Genomic DNA, 15,039 nt, shown 5'->3' on the forward strand with positions numbered 1-15,039 from the left:
TGGTCAGGCTCGCTGATGTATGTCATCGTATTCCATTTGTATAGATTGATGATCACTGGATTGTCTGGTCCAGACTAGATTATTTACAGACCGCCGTCATATAGCTGGAATATTGCTGTGTGCGGCGTTAAACAACAAACAAACAAACAAACAAATCTCATTCATTCGGCCCCGGTTCGATTCCCGACATGGGTACAATGTGTGAAGCCCATTTCTGTTGTCCCCCGCCGTGATATTGCTGGAATATTGCTGTAAGCGGCGAAAACCAAACTCTCTCATTCCTAGATTGTTCAGGCTCCTGACCACAGGCAACAGACCACGTGGACTATAATTTATAAAAGAAGATGGCTGATGGCAGTGCTGCATCTAGGATTTGCATTGAGAAGGCGAACTGGTCCATCACCTCATGAAACATGGGCCACTCATAACAAGTTGGCCATTACCATACAAAGTAATTACAATGTTAACATTCCAGTTCTTTGGGCACGCCAGAAACATATGATGGTGGGTTCGAATCACGGTTCGCCTCCGTTCTGGGTTTGTCAGCACCATACCATGTTTGTGGGTTTCACCAAAGTGGTAATCGTCTGAGACCTGCATCACTTCGGGCTTTTCCCCACATCAAACTGACACGCCGTGATCTAACTGTAGAGCTGTTCAAAGCTACGTTGAAACCAACTTACTCACTCACTCGAAACATGATGTAAATATGAAAGCCTTTAGCAAAGAAATGGAGATGACTCGAGAATGACTTTCACAAGTTACCCATATCCAAGTTAACTTTGTAGCGATGAAAGTCAGTCGGAATGAATATCACCTTGACTAGGAACTTAAACAACCATCAGATGTGACCAATCACATTTTAATTATAACTGTTTATGTAATAATTGCAGTTTTCAGATATACTATCTGATAAATTGAAAGTAGACATGTATGCTGAAACGTTTTAAAACAAGGTTTTTTATTACATTACGACGTGAAATGGGGTTTAAAAAAGACTATTGCACTAATATAGCGACGTGAATGCAGGTGTGTGTGTGTCTGCTTGTACTAGTCCGGACTGATGCCGATTTATAGTGCTAGCTCACTGATATACCATGCCGCAGTTTAACATGAATACCCCACTCAGATACAGTACACTGACTCCGAGCCGACCAGTCCTTGTTTTATCCCCTTAATGACGAGCGCGAGACAGGGTTACAACAAGTACCATCTTTTAACGTTTTTTGGTATGACGCGGTCGGGGATCGAACCCCGGACCTTCCGCTCTCCGAGCGGACGCTCTACCATTAGATCACGGAGGCGGGCTATTACATTACGAACTATGGACAGAAAAATAAGATACTTTTTGTGCAGTCCCCTCACATGGCGATTTTTACGGAAGTAAGTTGACGTCAAACGTCTTTCTTCATGACGTCACAGCACAATTGTGTCCTTGTACCATGATGTTTCTTTTCTCCTGGTGCTTCACATGTATAGTACACTTTTTTGTTTCATTTCTTAAATACATGCACCAAAAAGATCCTAATGTTCAACTGAATCTATTCGCCTGCTTCTGACCCTTTCATTAAGTTCTGAACACTTTGGTTTAATTGCACACATAGTATAAAGGCGGCTCTTTAAGTGGCATGTAGAAGCCACAGTATACTTTGTTTGTTGTTTAACACCGCACTCAGCAATATCCCAGCTCTATGGCGGCGGTCTGTAATTAATTTCGACCAGACAATCCAGTGATTGACATAATGAGCCGCAGTATAGGTGAGAACAAGATTGAGTTATGGATTTCATATTAAAAACAACATTAAAAATTAAGGTGACATTATTTAAAAAACAAACATTTTTAGCAAATGTTTTATCTACACCCTCAAGATACATGTCGGATAATCACATATTTCCATACAAACCTTTTGCCTACACAACGTCTTCATTGTTATGTGATCTTTTGGTCAGATCTATACCGTTATCCATCCCAACTGGATCGGCACCAGAGTGTCTAGATCTTCCCAGGATAATGTCAAACAAAGTCCCCCTTAGCATGGAGATCAACAAAATCACAAACTGAATAAAAGGCACTCCAATAAAGCTACAGATACATGCATACATGGCAGCACTGCCTGGATCACTGGACCAGTCCAGCACAGAGTATATAGCACTGTAGCCCAGGCCATTGGTTCCGCCTGCAGCCTGGTACACCGCGGAGAAGATGGCGAAGGTGACCGCCACGATGAAGGGATGGAAGAAGTGGAGAAACCTGACTGGAGATGCTGTGATACTAAGGTTGATGATGACGTATATGGTGTTGCCGGCGTGGGTGATGTAGTCAACATTCGATATGTCACTTCCTGCTGGAATAAAACATATTTATATACATTTTTTAATTAGTAAATTAACCGAGACTTACCTGTAAGTTGAGGTTTTATATAATTCTACCAGTCAGCCAGGAAGTGATGAGGGGTAGCATGAGATTGCAAACCATTGTAACCATTCCTAAAAACTATAGGCCAGATTTTGAGGGACGTTTCGACTGATTGGCAATACACGTATGAAGCAAGGGAGTGAACCCGAGGCGGAGGCAGTCCTTCTGTAAGTTCTATGTTTAATCCGGCAAATTTCTCAAAATGTGTGGTGATCATTTTCTAAGCATCAGTGCACTGTTGTTTCAAATTACCTGCTCACCGACCTTGTGGTCTGTGGCTATTTCTTTTCTGCCTCTCACGGGCTGAATTATCCTCTGGAATCTTGCTGGATGTTTTTCTGAACAAAAAAGCTGTCTGTAGTAGGTCCGCCTCTGAATCGGTGACTTGCCAAAGTACTGATGGTGTCTGGGACCCAACGATCGCCTGTATTAGCCTGTTGACGCTCTGTGGCCGATTCTGGTGATAGTCCCAAAATCACAAAGATTTCCATAACATCTTCGCCAAAAAGCAGATAAGGCGTTGAATCCGATGATGAGGAACACAAAGCTCGGACTTTGGCAATAATTTCAATTCACAAGGCTTCTTTGCGCCTGTGAACTAACTCACTGTTTGTCGTTCCCAGCAATCCAAGCGCGTCGCCCAAGAGTTTCCGGGTATTATTGAAAGGTTGTTTATCCAGGTAGGTCTTCTTCAGAAATAGGATCATGACGAAAGCCCGGGAAACTGCCGTAACACTTGTAACGACCCCAGTGGCATTTTGTAAAGCATTTGTCAACACTCTGTGCGAAACCAAAATCTTGTCTAATGCCAGAACGTTAAGCACATCACAGGTCTGGGGCTTGCAGTACGTTTTTATTCGTTCTTCAATGAAGTTGTTGCTGTCGCAAGATGTTTTCAAATCAAACTAAGTTTTGAAGATGTCTGCCAGCTTGTGGTCAGTTGGCTCCGAAAGTCCCTCGGTCAGTCCGAGGCTTTGTCAAAAGTAGAACTCATCCTTCTCTCGTGGAGTACTCGCACCCTGTGATGTGGAGCACATTTTCTCAAATGGGTCAGTAATCATGTCCCCGGCGTCAGTACCCAGTTCGATATAATCGTCTCCATAATCGTCCATCTCATAAATTAAGGAAATATATCTTCCTCTCAACCGGGGTTTACGAGATGATTGTCAAGTTTCTCTTCGACGGTTTTCAAAGGTGTCCCCAGTTGCAAAGCCGAGCAGACATTTTCTTTAGTTCGTCGAGAAAAAGTGCCATTTCGGTAATCGAATGCGAACTTGCCGCATATTGTATTGTCACCAAAATACTGCAGGTGTACTTACGGGAATATAGTAGTCCCCAGAACAATATTGTCACCAAAATACTGAAGGTGTACTTACGGGAATATAGTAGCCCCCAGAACAATATTGTCACTAAAATACTGAAGGTGTACTTACGGGAATATAGTGGTTCCAGAACAATATTGTCACCAAAATACTGAAGGTGTACTTACGGGAATATAGTAGTCCCCAGAACAATATTGTCACCAAAATACTGAAAGTGTACTTACGGGAATATAGTAGCCCCAGAACAATATTGTCACCAAAATACTGAAGGTGTACTTACGGGAATATAGTGGTCCCAGAACAATATTGTCACCAAAATACTGAAGGTGTACTTACGGGAATATAGTAGTCCCCAGAACAATATTGTCATCAAAATACTGAAGGTGTACTTACGGGAATATAGTAGCCCCAGAACAATATTGTCACCAAAATACTGAAAGTGTACTTACGGGAATATAGTGGTCCCAGAACAATATTGTCACCAAAATACTGAAGGTGTACTTACGGGAATATAGTAGACCCCAGAACAATATTGTCACCAAAATACTGAAGGTGTACTTACGGGAATATAGTAGTCCCCAGAACAATATTGTCACCAAAATACTGAAGGTGTACTTACGGGAATATAGTAGCCCCCAGAACAATATTGTCACCAAAATACTGAAGGTGTACTTACGGGAATATAGTGGTCCCAGAACAATATTGTCACCAAAATACTGAAGGTGTACTTACGGGAATATAGTAGTCCCCAGAACAATATTGTCACCAAAATACTGAAGGTGTACTTACGGGAATATAGTAGCCCCAGAACAATATTGTCACCAAAATACTGAAGGTGTACTTACGGGAATATAGTGGTCCCAGAACAATATTGTCACCAAAATACTGAAGGTGTACTTATAGGAATATAGTAGTCCCCAGAACAATATTGTCACCAAAATACTGAAGGTGTACTTACGGGAATATAGTAGCCCCAGAACAATATTGTCACCAAAATACTGAAGGTGTGTTTACGGGAATATAGTAGCCCCAAGAACAATATTGTCACCAAAATACTGAAGGTGTACTTACGGGAATATAGTAGTCCCCAGAACAATATTGTCACCAAAACACTGAAGGTGTACTTACGGGAATATAGTAGCCCCCAGAACAATATTGTCAACAAAATACTAAAGGTGTACTAACGGGATTTTAGTAGCCACCTGAACAATATTGTCACCAAAATACTGAGGGTGTACTTACGGGAATATAGTAGCCCCCAGAACAATATTGACACCAATACACTGACAGTGTTGCCGAGGTTTTGCCAAACCCAGGTCACTTTGAGAAACAGCGGCATCCGATTGACTTCACCTGTTAAATAAACGACATCGTCAGGAATACAGTCCGTGCGGCCTCTGTTCACACTGGTAGAACAGGTTAAATTCCGGCCGTTAGAAATGTGTTGGAATAAATGTATATGCAAGGTTTTCTAATATTCCTAGCAATTTGTTTCTCCTTACATCTGTGTCACGTATTGAAATGCCTGTTACGTTGTTGGTATGGGCGTTCTGACGTGACCCGTTATGGGATGTTCTGAGATCTTTGTTAAGCGGTAGCGAGAACTAAGATCTGATTTCAATGAGCTTGGGGCGGAAGGTAAAATAATATGGTTCAAGGACTGTGAGACAGACTAAGTGAAATGTGTAAATTCAGCATATTTCTGGCACCAACCATTAATGATGCCCTTCCTTACGACCATATGAGCCATAACTTTATTAATCTTCATGTAAAACGTAATACAGTAAACTACGGTTATAACGAACACAAAGGCATCACTTATTTTAATTCGTTATAACCGTATTTCGCTATAAACATATATACAGCAAAGGGACGGGACGCCAACACAGTTCGTTATATCCGTCAGTTCGTTATAAGGGTGTTCGTTATAAACGTAGTTTACTGTATATTTATATGCATACATGAGCATTCAGTTATAGCCGAGTTTACCGAAATGTGTTCTATTTCTTACTAAATCCTGTACGCACCCTTAATGATGTCTTTTCTTATCAGGTGGCAATATCCTACAGCCACAAACTCAATGATAGTGCACAACGTGAGGAGGAAGAACATCCAGTTGGTGAGGTAGATGAACCACTTGACACTGTCCTCCTCCGTCCTCGTCCAGTTGTACCTGTCCGTCAGCCCCGACAGGATGATCATAGCGACGTGATAGACAGCAACAACACCGCGCCAACACAAGTACACTTTCGGCCAGCCCCACTGGAAGGGTAACATTGTGAGTTGTGTTGGTAACATAAACACAGGTTTGTTTGTTGTTTAACGCCACTTTCAGCAATATTCAAGCTATATGACGGCGGTCTGTAAATAGTCGAGTCTGGACCAGACAATCCAGTGATTGACATCATGAGCATCGATCCACGCAATTGAGATCGATGACATGCATCAACCAAGTCAGCGAGCCTGACCACCCGATTACGTTAGTCGCCTCTTACGACAAGCATTGTCGGCTTTTTCGGCAAGCATGGATTTCTGAAGACAAATCTATTCTAACGCAGATATTCACGGTACATAACTTAATGGTCTGCTAATATAGACGGGGTAACATTATGAGGTGTATTGGTAATATATAGAGGAGGAGGTATTAGGTGCAGTATTTGTAACTGAAGAATATTGCGAACAAAATATTTTGCCTCAAGGTTTACGTGAGAAGAACCTGAGGAACAAATTCTTCAAAAAATATTCCAATTTAGACTTTTAAAGTCATCTTCGCCATCCTATAATACTGCAAACACAAGGTGGTACAGGCCAGTGATACATTATAATCCAAGAAGTGATCATACATGTTATGGTCAGTCAGCGTGTTTTATATTTATTGATTCGCCATATATACCCTGAACTGGAGTCACCATAAGTGACAACTCGGAAGTGCGTCACGCGGTTTTTTTTCTTCATTGAGCGGAGAGGCAATGAGGTAACCGAACTCCTACTCAGGGCGGTTTTTTATACACGCATCAAACAGTGACTTGCCGTATTCGTCTTTACCCGTTTTTGTTCCTTTTAAGAGTTTAACCATGCACTTTTTAATACTCCCCTTCTCACCCGCCACGCCCACAAAAACGTAAAACGTTTTTTTTCAGTTTGTTAAAACACAACTATGACGTCACTCCATTGTTTCAACTGAAGATATCTTGTGACGAATTGACAGTTTAATGACATAGTTTCTGCAGTGCACATTTTAAGCTCATGCATCAATTAACAGCACGTGCATAACGAATGAACTGGCTCAAACGATCAAATCGCCCAAAATGCACGTGCAACACGAGTATACGGGCTAATTCAAATGCAGCCCGGATATCGAAGCAGAAAGTTGCCTGTATTGATTGAGTGGGTGAGTGAGTGAGTATGGTTTAACGCCGCTTTTAGCAATATTCCAGCAATATCACGGCGGGTGACACAAGCAATGGGCTTCACATATATACCCATGTCGGGGATCGAACCCGGGTCTTCGGCGTGAGGAGCGAACGCTTTAACCACTAGGCTACCCGACCACCCCTTCGTGTATTACGAATGCATTGCATGTAATATTCATGAAACATATTTGTGTTGTATTTATTTTCATTATTTATTGATGTATTCTCAGATACAACTATCAGGCTGTATTAGATCTCATTACGCACTATTTTGTTGATGTATTGTAGGTCGGATAACGCACAAGTTACTGCACATTCGTGACAATAATGATACTTCCAACCTTCGCGTGTCCATACATAATTTTGTAAGGAATGTCCAGTAACTTGTGCGATACTGAGTTGTTGTGCTGACAAAATATATAGTCGACACCCATCTTAAAGTAAATCACCTTATCGTTCCCTGTTAACAATAATTATGTACCACAGGACTGCCATCTGCAGCCATACAGTAATAAACTTTTTTCTCAGTACACCATACATTTTCTCTTATTATCGAGTGTGACAAATGCATCTATGACTCATGTTATGCATTCATTCATAACACGCGAATGGTCGTTCCACACGAGTGACCTAACAAGCCCTCAGCTTGCGCCGGTGGCGGCTTGACCTACTACTTATAGGACGCATACCTTAGTGTTCCTGTCCCATGAAAACGTGTATATATCTTATCACCAAGGGGATATGTATAAGCGTAGCCTGACTGATATATGCTGTGTATTTCGTACACTAGAGATAAGCATTACGGGGTGAAGGTGAGGTGGTCGACACTATACACTTAATGACCTCCAACCGACTGCGTTCCTTATAACACCTACCAATTCAAGCATTCAGCCTTAATTTCGGCCTATGTCTCATACAACCCAACCCATATGTCCAGTCTATCCATTAACATGTGTATGTTCCTATGCCATATTTTAAACGTACATCTCTGTAATCAACGAACGTATTTCGTTTTTTAAAGTTGTGTCAGTTTGAGTGTGTTGAGTTGTTTTTTGTTTAAATTACCTGTGCACTCAACATGCCTACAATGAAAACACACAGGTTGGGGGAGGGTCAGAAAGGAAGTATTTAGTAAATCAGCTGGCTCAACCCAATCTGTATATTCTTACCTCGAATTTGGTAAAACGATGTGGTTGCGGATGCTGGAGTCCCCAGCTGGAACACCGGAACTGTTCCCTCCAGTGTTCCTTGGAACACATTATCCTGGAGTCGGAACTGTCACTGAGTATCAAACGTCAATAACCAGTCCTCGGACACGAAACACGGCTTGGTGAAAAGGTAGGCAGGGTGTATACAAACACGGGGTTGAGTTACAGCTCAGTGTCCGACAATCGTGTGACTTTATCGCCAGGGAGAATGAGTAATGACGGTGTTTCACTGAACCGGACGTACCACACAAGCAGACGACACGGATGCTCAACCGACGACGAATGTATACGACACATCCACATTCCCTAATGGCGGAGGTTATGTTAAGTGACCGATACCAATCTAACCGCTAAGTAGGTCAAGCAGAACTACGCGTCAAGGTCGTGAACTGGTTTGTTTGCATGTTGCTAGGTCCATGCAAGGAAGGATTGCCACAGGAACATGTGGTATCTTTTCAGAAAGTGTCGCAACTAAGCGACACGTTAATTACACGTCAAGCGCCAAGTTATTGATAGGCATACACGGTACGGACTGTTCACGGATGAGTGAGTTAATATTTATTGGCATTGAGTGAGGATCGCATGCTTTACTATAGCTATTCCATGAAGCATGTCCTGAAAATTTTTGCAATTGAATTGAACATTCAGTTCACAAGCAGCACGTGAACCTAGCTCTTTGGCGACACGGGTCATTAAATACTTGTCCCTGGGCAAGCATACAATTTACACAGGAACAGCTCACACATTTATCAAACACGTAAAATATTTCTTATCCATGTTTATGGGCCTATTTACGAGAAAACAGCCCTGATTAAGATACGATGAACCAGCAATCTCTTTTCTACATATTCGCTGGTTTTAACCAAAACCTACCAAACACATGCACGTTAAATGAATAGAATAGCACACGAAATAAAAAACAAATTTTCATAAACGGATTAACAATTGATTTTAGTAAATATTTAATTCGTCATTTCAAAGATTTCCTTCTATGGTGTTCACGTGGTGTTGTGGTAGAGCGTCTGCTTGGAGAGAGGGAGGTCGGTGGTTCGATGCCTGATAAAGTCATATTAAAAACGTTAAAAGTTGCTACTTGTTGTTACCCTAACTGGTGGCGTTCGGCATTAACGAGAGGTGAAATGGGGTTTACCGTCGCGTGCACTTAATGAGCGTAGTGTGTGTGTGTGTGTGTGTGTGTGTGTGTGTGTGTGTGTGTGTGTGTGTGTGTGTGTGTGTGTGTGTGTCTGTCTGTCTGTGTGTGTGTCTGTGTGTGTCTGCTTGTACTTGTCCGGACTGATGCCGATTTATAGACTAAGTGCTAGTCCTCTTAGATACCATGCCGCAGTTTAACATGAATACCCCACTTAGACACAGTACAGTATACTAACTCCGAGCCGACAAGTCCTTGTTTTAGCCCCTTATGTCGAGCGCCAGGCAGGGTAACAACAAGTACCATCTTTTAACGTCATTTGGTATGACGCGGCCGGGGATCAAACCCCGGACCTTCCTCTCTCCGGGCGGACGCTCTACCACTAAACCATGAGGCGGTCAAGTGGGGCATTGACGCGTCTAAGAATACCCCTCAGGTATGAGTGTATAGACCTGTTATTTTTATGCATGCAAGCAGCGACCTAAAGGCAAACATCAAATCTATACAGGAGACAAACCTGTTACTTAAGTACCTTTTCGACCGTGACCAATTTAAGATGTGGGCATGTTCATATTTGTCTCTGTTCAGAGGCTGAGCGTTCCTTTTCGGCAGACACGAAGAACGATTTCGTTTTCTTCCATCATACAATTCCGGCATGTATTGAATATCAATATAAATCTGCTGCCCTAACCGCGAATCTACAAGCTACATGTATATACTACTCAAAAGAAGTTAAAGAAGATCCGAATCTTTTATTAATTTACTTTTGTTGATCTGTCAGAACAATGCCAGGTTAACTACAGTCATATGACAAAATCAGGTTTTCTATACTTCTTTTGAGTAGTCTTAAAAATATTGGTCGTTGGTTCGATGCCCGATCGCGTCAGATCAAAATCGTTAACGGCAGTAACGTGAGGTGAAATGGGGTTTACCGTCGCGTCCAAGATTATTGTACTTAATTAGCGGTGTATTTTTGTGTGTGTGTGTCTGTGTGACCCAGCAATATAGCAGCTAAATGATGGCAGTGCGTAAATAATCGAGTTTGGTCCAGGCAATCCAGTATACACATCATGAGCAGCGATCTTCGCAATTTGGATACGATGACGTGCATCAACCAAGTGAGCGAGTCTCTCAGGGCAAGCATGAGATACTGAAGACCAATTCTAGTCCTGATCTCCGCAGAAGTGAAGTGACATTCATGTCGAAATATGTATTTTGTGATATAAACCGTTCCGTTTTCATTGGCCGAAAAGCGACCACTTGACAGTCCATAGAAATGCATACTGACTCCATCCCATGTCCTATAGTTTAGGATATGGACACGAGTTACTAAAAATAAGCAACTGAAGAAAACCCCAGGACTAAGGTATCCGCGATTTTCAGCCAATCAGCTGTCTCCTTTCCCAGAGACCCCAACACGTGACGTTCCCAACAACGAAAACATGGCGTCCGCGTCCGACAGTAAGTGAATGAGTGAGTGAGTGAGTTGGGTTCAACGCCGCTTTTAACCGCCCGACAGTAAACCCAACAGTTTCGCTGATGTATCTGTCGAAGAACTTGGCGTTATATAGGAAACTGTGGATGCGAAAACATACCAAACTATCTACTTTGACAGTGGTGAAGGATCGGGTGCTCAGACTCGCTGACTTGGTTGATGCATGTCATCGATCCGAATGGCGGGGATCGATGCTCATGACTCGATTATTTACAGACCGCCGTCATATAGCTTGAATATTGCTGAGTGCGGCGTTAAACAACAAATGAACCAACAAACAACATGCATATTTAAAATATATTATACAGACCAATTTCTTTGAAGAATGAGATATCCGCTTACACGTGAAAAGAGATCTTTCAGATTTACGCTTTGACAATGTGAACCCCTTGGGATTGCAAAGTCCTAACAGTCAAGCAATATATGCTTGACAGTGAACCTTTAATCACAAGGGATATACCTAGAAGGTTCGTCTTTAAATCCAATGTATAACTTTTGATGGTTGGTTTGAAATCGCTGTACGGGATAACTAGTAGAGATAACGGTTTGCCAAGAAGTGCTTTAACTGCAGCATCGTTTTTGAGTTACCTGCTTTGCCTATATGACTTGGAAACCAGCAAAAGACGTATCATATCGGCCAGTAGAAAGATCAATGAAATGTTCTAAAATGTCAAGGATTATGGGATGATTTGAGGAGACACTTTTAAGTGACTGAAGGCAAGACAATGAATCTGAGAACATGATGGAATTTTTAGATGTTTTTGATGTTTATTATCGGTCAAAGCTGTTAAGATAGGTTTGGCCTCAGCAATAACGATTGAACTATGATCTGGGATTCTTGAGGAGACAGTTCTGGATCCAATGATGGTTGCACTTGCAACTGTGCCACCATCCTCGGACCCGTCTGTTAAAATGGATCTGTGAGAGTTATATTTTGTTTGCAATTGGTTATATGCTTGTTGATAAGCCAAAGCATTTGTTTCGGACTTTTTGAGCTGGGTGAGTGAGGTCTACCTCTGGCTTCACCATCTGCCAGGTAGAAGACAGAAGTCGGTAAGGTGATGCGATGTTAAGATCTATTTCAGCTATTGTGATGTGTGGTTGCATTCTGATTCCAAGTGGTGAAACCGGTTTGGACAAATTTCAAAACAGTGTTGAAAACACAATTGGAATTGGACTAACGGGATTGGGTGGTCAGGCTCGCTGACTTAGTTGATGCATGACATCGATCCCAATTGCGTGGATTGATGCTCATGATATTAATCACTGGATTGTCTGGTCCAGACCGCCGTCATATAGCAGGAATATTGCTGAGTGCAACGTTAAACAACAAACCAACCAACCTGCTTTCCTGCGTTCATGCGTGTTTACAATGTGAAACCACTGACGTGATGTTCTGCTGTAGTGGTTGTGATACGATAACGAGGGATGTCGAAATTCTTTAATCATCAGCTTCATGTGACCTCCCATTAACTTCGATTTCTGTAAGTTTATCTTTCCTGCAGCTCTTTCAAAACAGTAACCTTCGATCTTCGTGTTTAATCAGTGTCTCATTCCTTGCCTTCCTGCCACAAGAATCACGTCATCAATTACTTTCCAAACGAAAACGGCATTTTTCAATAGCATATACAGATTGCATGATGAATATGCTCGAACGCCGACTGTCAAACAGAAAATCTACGCACGGCAGATGGGTGTTCGTAGACCAGTGACAAACAAGTGTACAAGAGGTTGTATTGACTGTAATAAAGATTTGGGTACATATGCCATAATATCATAGGAAGAAAGGATGAAGTTTGTACGTTAAAGAAATTGTTTTTGTGCATAATGGTTCGGTGTATTTTCCCAAATCTGGAAGGCTGCTTATGGGAAACCAATATCAAAAATGATATCATGTATATTTGTACAAATGGCAGTTGTTTTTCTTACAGTGCAAAATTAAGACACAGATTGGATATTCAGAGCCCATCCTATTTGGAGTGAGTGAGTGTGTTATTTATTCTCATTGTCACCACTATTCCAGCTATATCATGGTGCCGGGGTAGAATAGATCTTCAGCAACCCATTCTTACCGTAAAAGCTGACTAACGGGATCGGGTGGTCAGGCTCGCTGACTTGGTTCATACATGTCATCGATCCCAATTGCGTGGGTCAATGCTCATGATGTTAATGACTGGATTGTCTGGTCCGGACTCGATTATTTACAGACCGACGTCATAAAGCTGGAATATTGCTGAGTGCGGCGTTAGACAACAAACAGTGCGAATCACCATGAACTTCTCAATAACAATACGATTCGTGTGATGACAAGACAAGGCGTACAGCAGGCATTAGTAGAGAAATGGTGCGTTCCTCCTCAAGTCATTCGCCGTCTGATGTGTTCTGCTCCCCGTCGAGTGAGAGCATGCACTGATGCCCATTGTGTGCATACACGATATTTACAATGTGTGACAAGCATGCACCATGACTGACATCAAAACATTAAATAAATGTTGAATGATCAAACGCCGGACAACTTACCTCATGATTGTGCCCCTATATGCGATATTATTTATTTTGTTCATGCAAAAAAGCTGTATTTAGCAATTAAAAGTTTCATTTCTCTACTGCCTTGTCACGTCTTTCAATGATCGTCGTATCTTGCTTCGTATAGTTTCTTTTGCCCGGGGGTGTAGTAAGTCTATGAGAGGAACCTCATGGATATCGATCCATGTACTATAACCATAGATTTGAGTACATTGTAATTGATATGACTGCAACTTTGTTTGTTTGAGTTTAACGCCACTCAGCAATATTCCAGGTATATAACGGCGGTCTGTAAATAATCGAGTTTGGACCAGACAATCCAGTGATTGGCATCATGAGCATCGATCCACGCAGTTGGTTTGGTTTGGTTTGTTGTTTAACGCCGCACTCAGCAATATTCCAGCTATACGACGGCGGTCTGTAAATAATCCAGTCTGGACCAGACAATCCAGTCATTTACATCATGAACATCAATCCGCGCAATTGGGATCCATGACATGCAACAACATGCAAGTCAGCCAGTCTGACCACACGATTCCGTTAGTCGCCTTTTACGACAAGTATAGTCGCCTTTTACGGCAAGCATGGGTTGCTGAAGACCTACTACAAATGAAACATCTGGGTGATTGAGCATCCCGATGCAATATCCAGGCAACAATAAGATTCAGGAACACTACTGTCGTTGTATAGAACACACTGGGTTGAGAAACGGTACTTTATTTGCTCAAACTAACTGTGGGTACTAAACCAGACAATAATAACTTTAGAAACAATAAACAGTTCAAGTACACACTGGGATTTCAACAACAACCTGATTAAAGACTTTTCAGACAATTAGTGAGTGAGTTGGGTTTAACGCCGCTTTTAACAGTATTCCAGTCATATCGCGGCGTGTCAGCTTAATGTGGGAGGAAAGCCCGATGTGATGCAGGTCTCAGACGTTTACCACTTCGGTGAAACCCACGAGCCCGGGTATGGTGCTGACAAACCTAGAAACATAAATGGGGCGAACCGGGATTTGAACCCGCAATCATCAGGTTTCTGGCGTGCCCAAGGGACGCAACTCTGCACAGTGAATCGCGGCGCCTTAGACGACTGGGCCACCCGTGCCCCTTTCTGATAATTAATATAAGTAATACATATATTACTATATGATATTCCAAATTGACAAATTATGTTGGTGGATTTAAAAAACAATTCCACTTTTTGGAACGTGTTACTTGTAGCTTTGAACATTATTTTACTGTTCCCTGCACGGAAGAAGATTGACAAGATAAAAACTTGTTCTGAACAAGCTGAAAAAAGTACTATACACTTTAAAATGAGATTCGGTCCCAAAGGTGTAATGTTATCAAAACGGTACTCGTCTGAGACCAGGCGCAAAAACACAACTATTAATATTCATTTCAAATACACCATCGAAAACAGATTTATTGTTTGTTTCATTTTAGCCTCCAAAGAAAATCTGTGATTTTTTATCAAAAAAATAAACTGTCCAAGGAGATTCTT

General features: G+C 41.9%; 1 protein-coding gene across 1 annotated transcript in view; it reads right to left on the bottom strand.

Annotated features, from left to right (window-relative positions):
* Positions 1-1,911: 1,911 nt before the first annotated feature.
* The window catches only part of LOC139446080 (glycine receptor subunit alpha-4-like), a 28,458-nt gene continuing 15,330 nt past the window's right edge, over positions 1,912-15,039 (bottom strand). Inside the window, exons 7-9 of the mRNA XM_071227357.1 lie at positions 5,766-6,000; positions 4,981-5,091; positions 1,912-2,345 (exon numbers count right to left, since the gene is read on the bottom strand). Of these exons, the coding sequence (XP_071083458.1) occupies positions 1,912-2,345; positions 4,981-5,091; positions 5,766-6,000 (780 nt within the window). The remainder of the gene's footprint in view (positions 2,346-4,980; positions 5,092-5,765; positions 6,001-15,039) is intronic.

This window comes from Haliotis cracherodii, unplaced genomic scaffold (assembly GCF_022045235.1).
Source record: "Haliotis cracherodii isolate W230 unplaced genomic scaffold, xgHalCrac1.p SCAF_6, whole genome shotgun sequence".
NCBI classification, from domain to species: Eukaryota; Metazoa; Mollusca; class Gastropoda; order Lepetellida; family Haliotidae; genus Haliotis; species Haliotis cracherodii.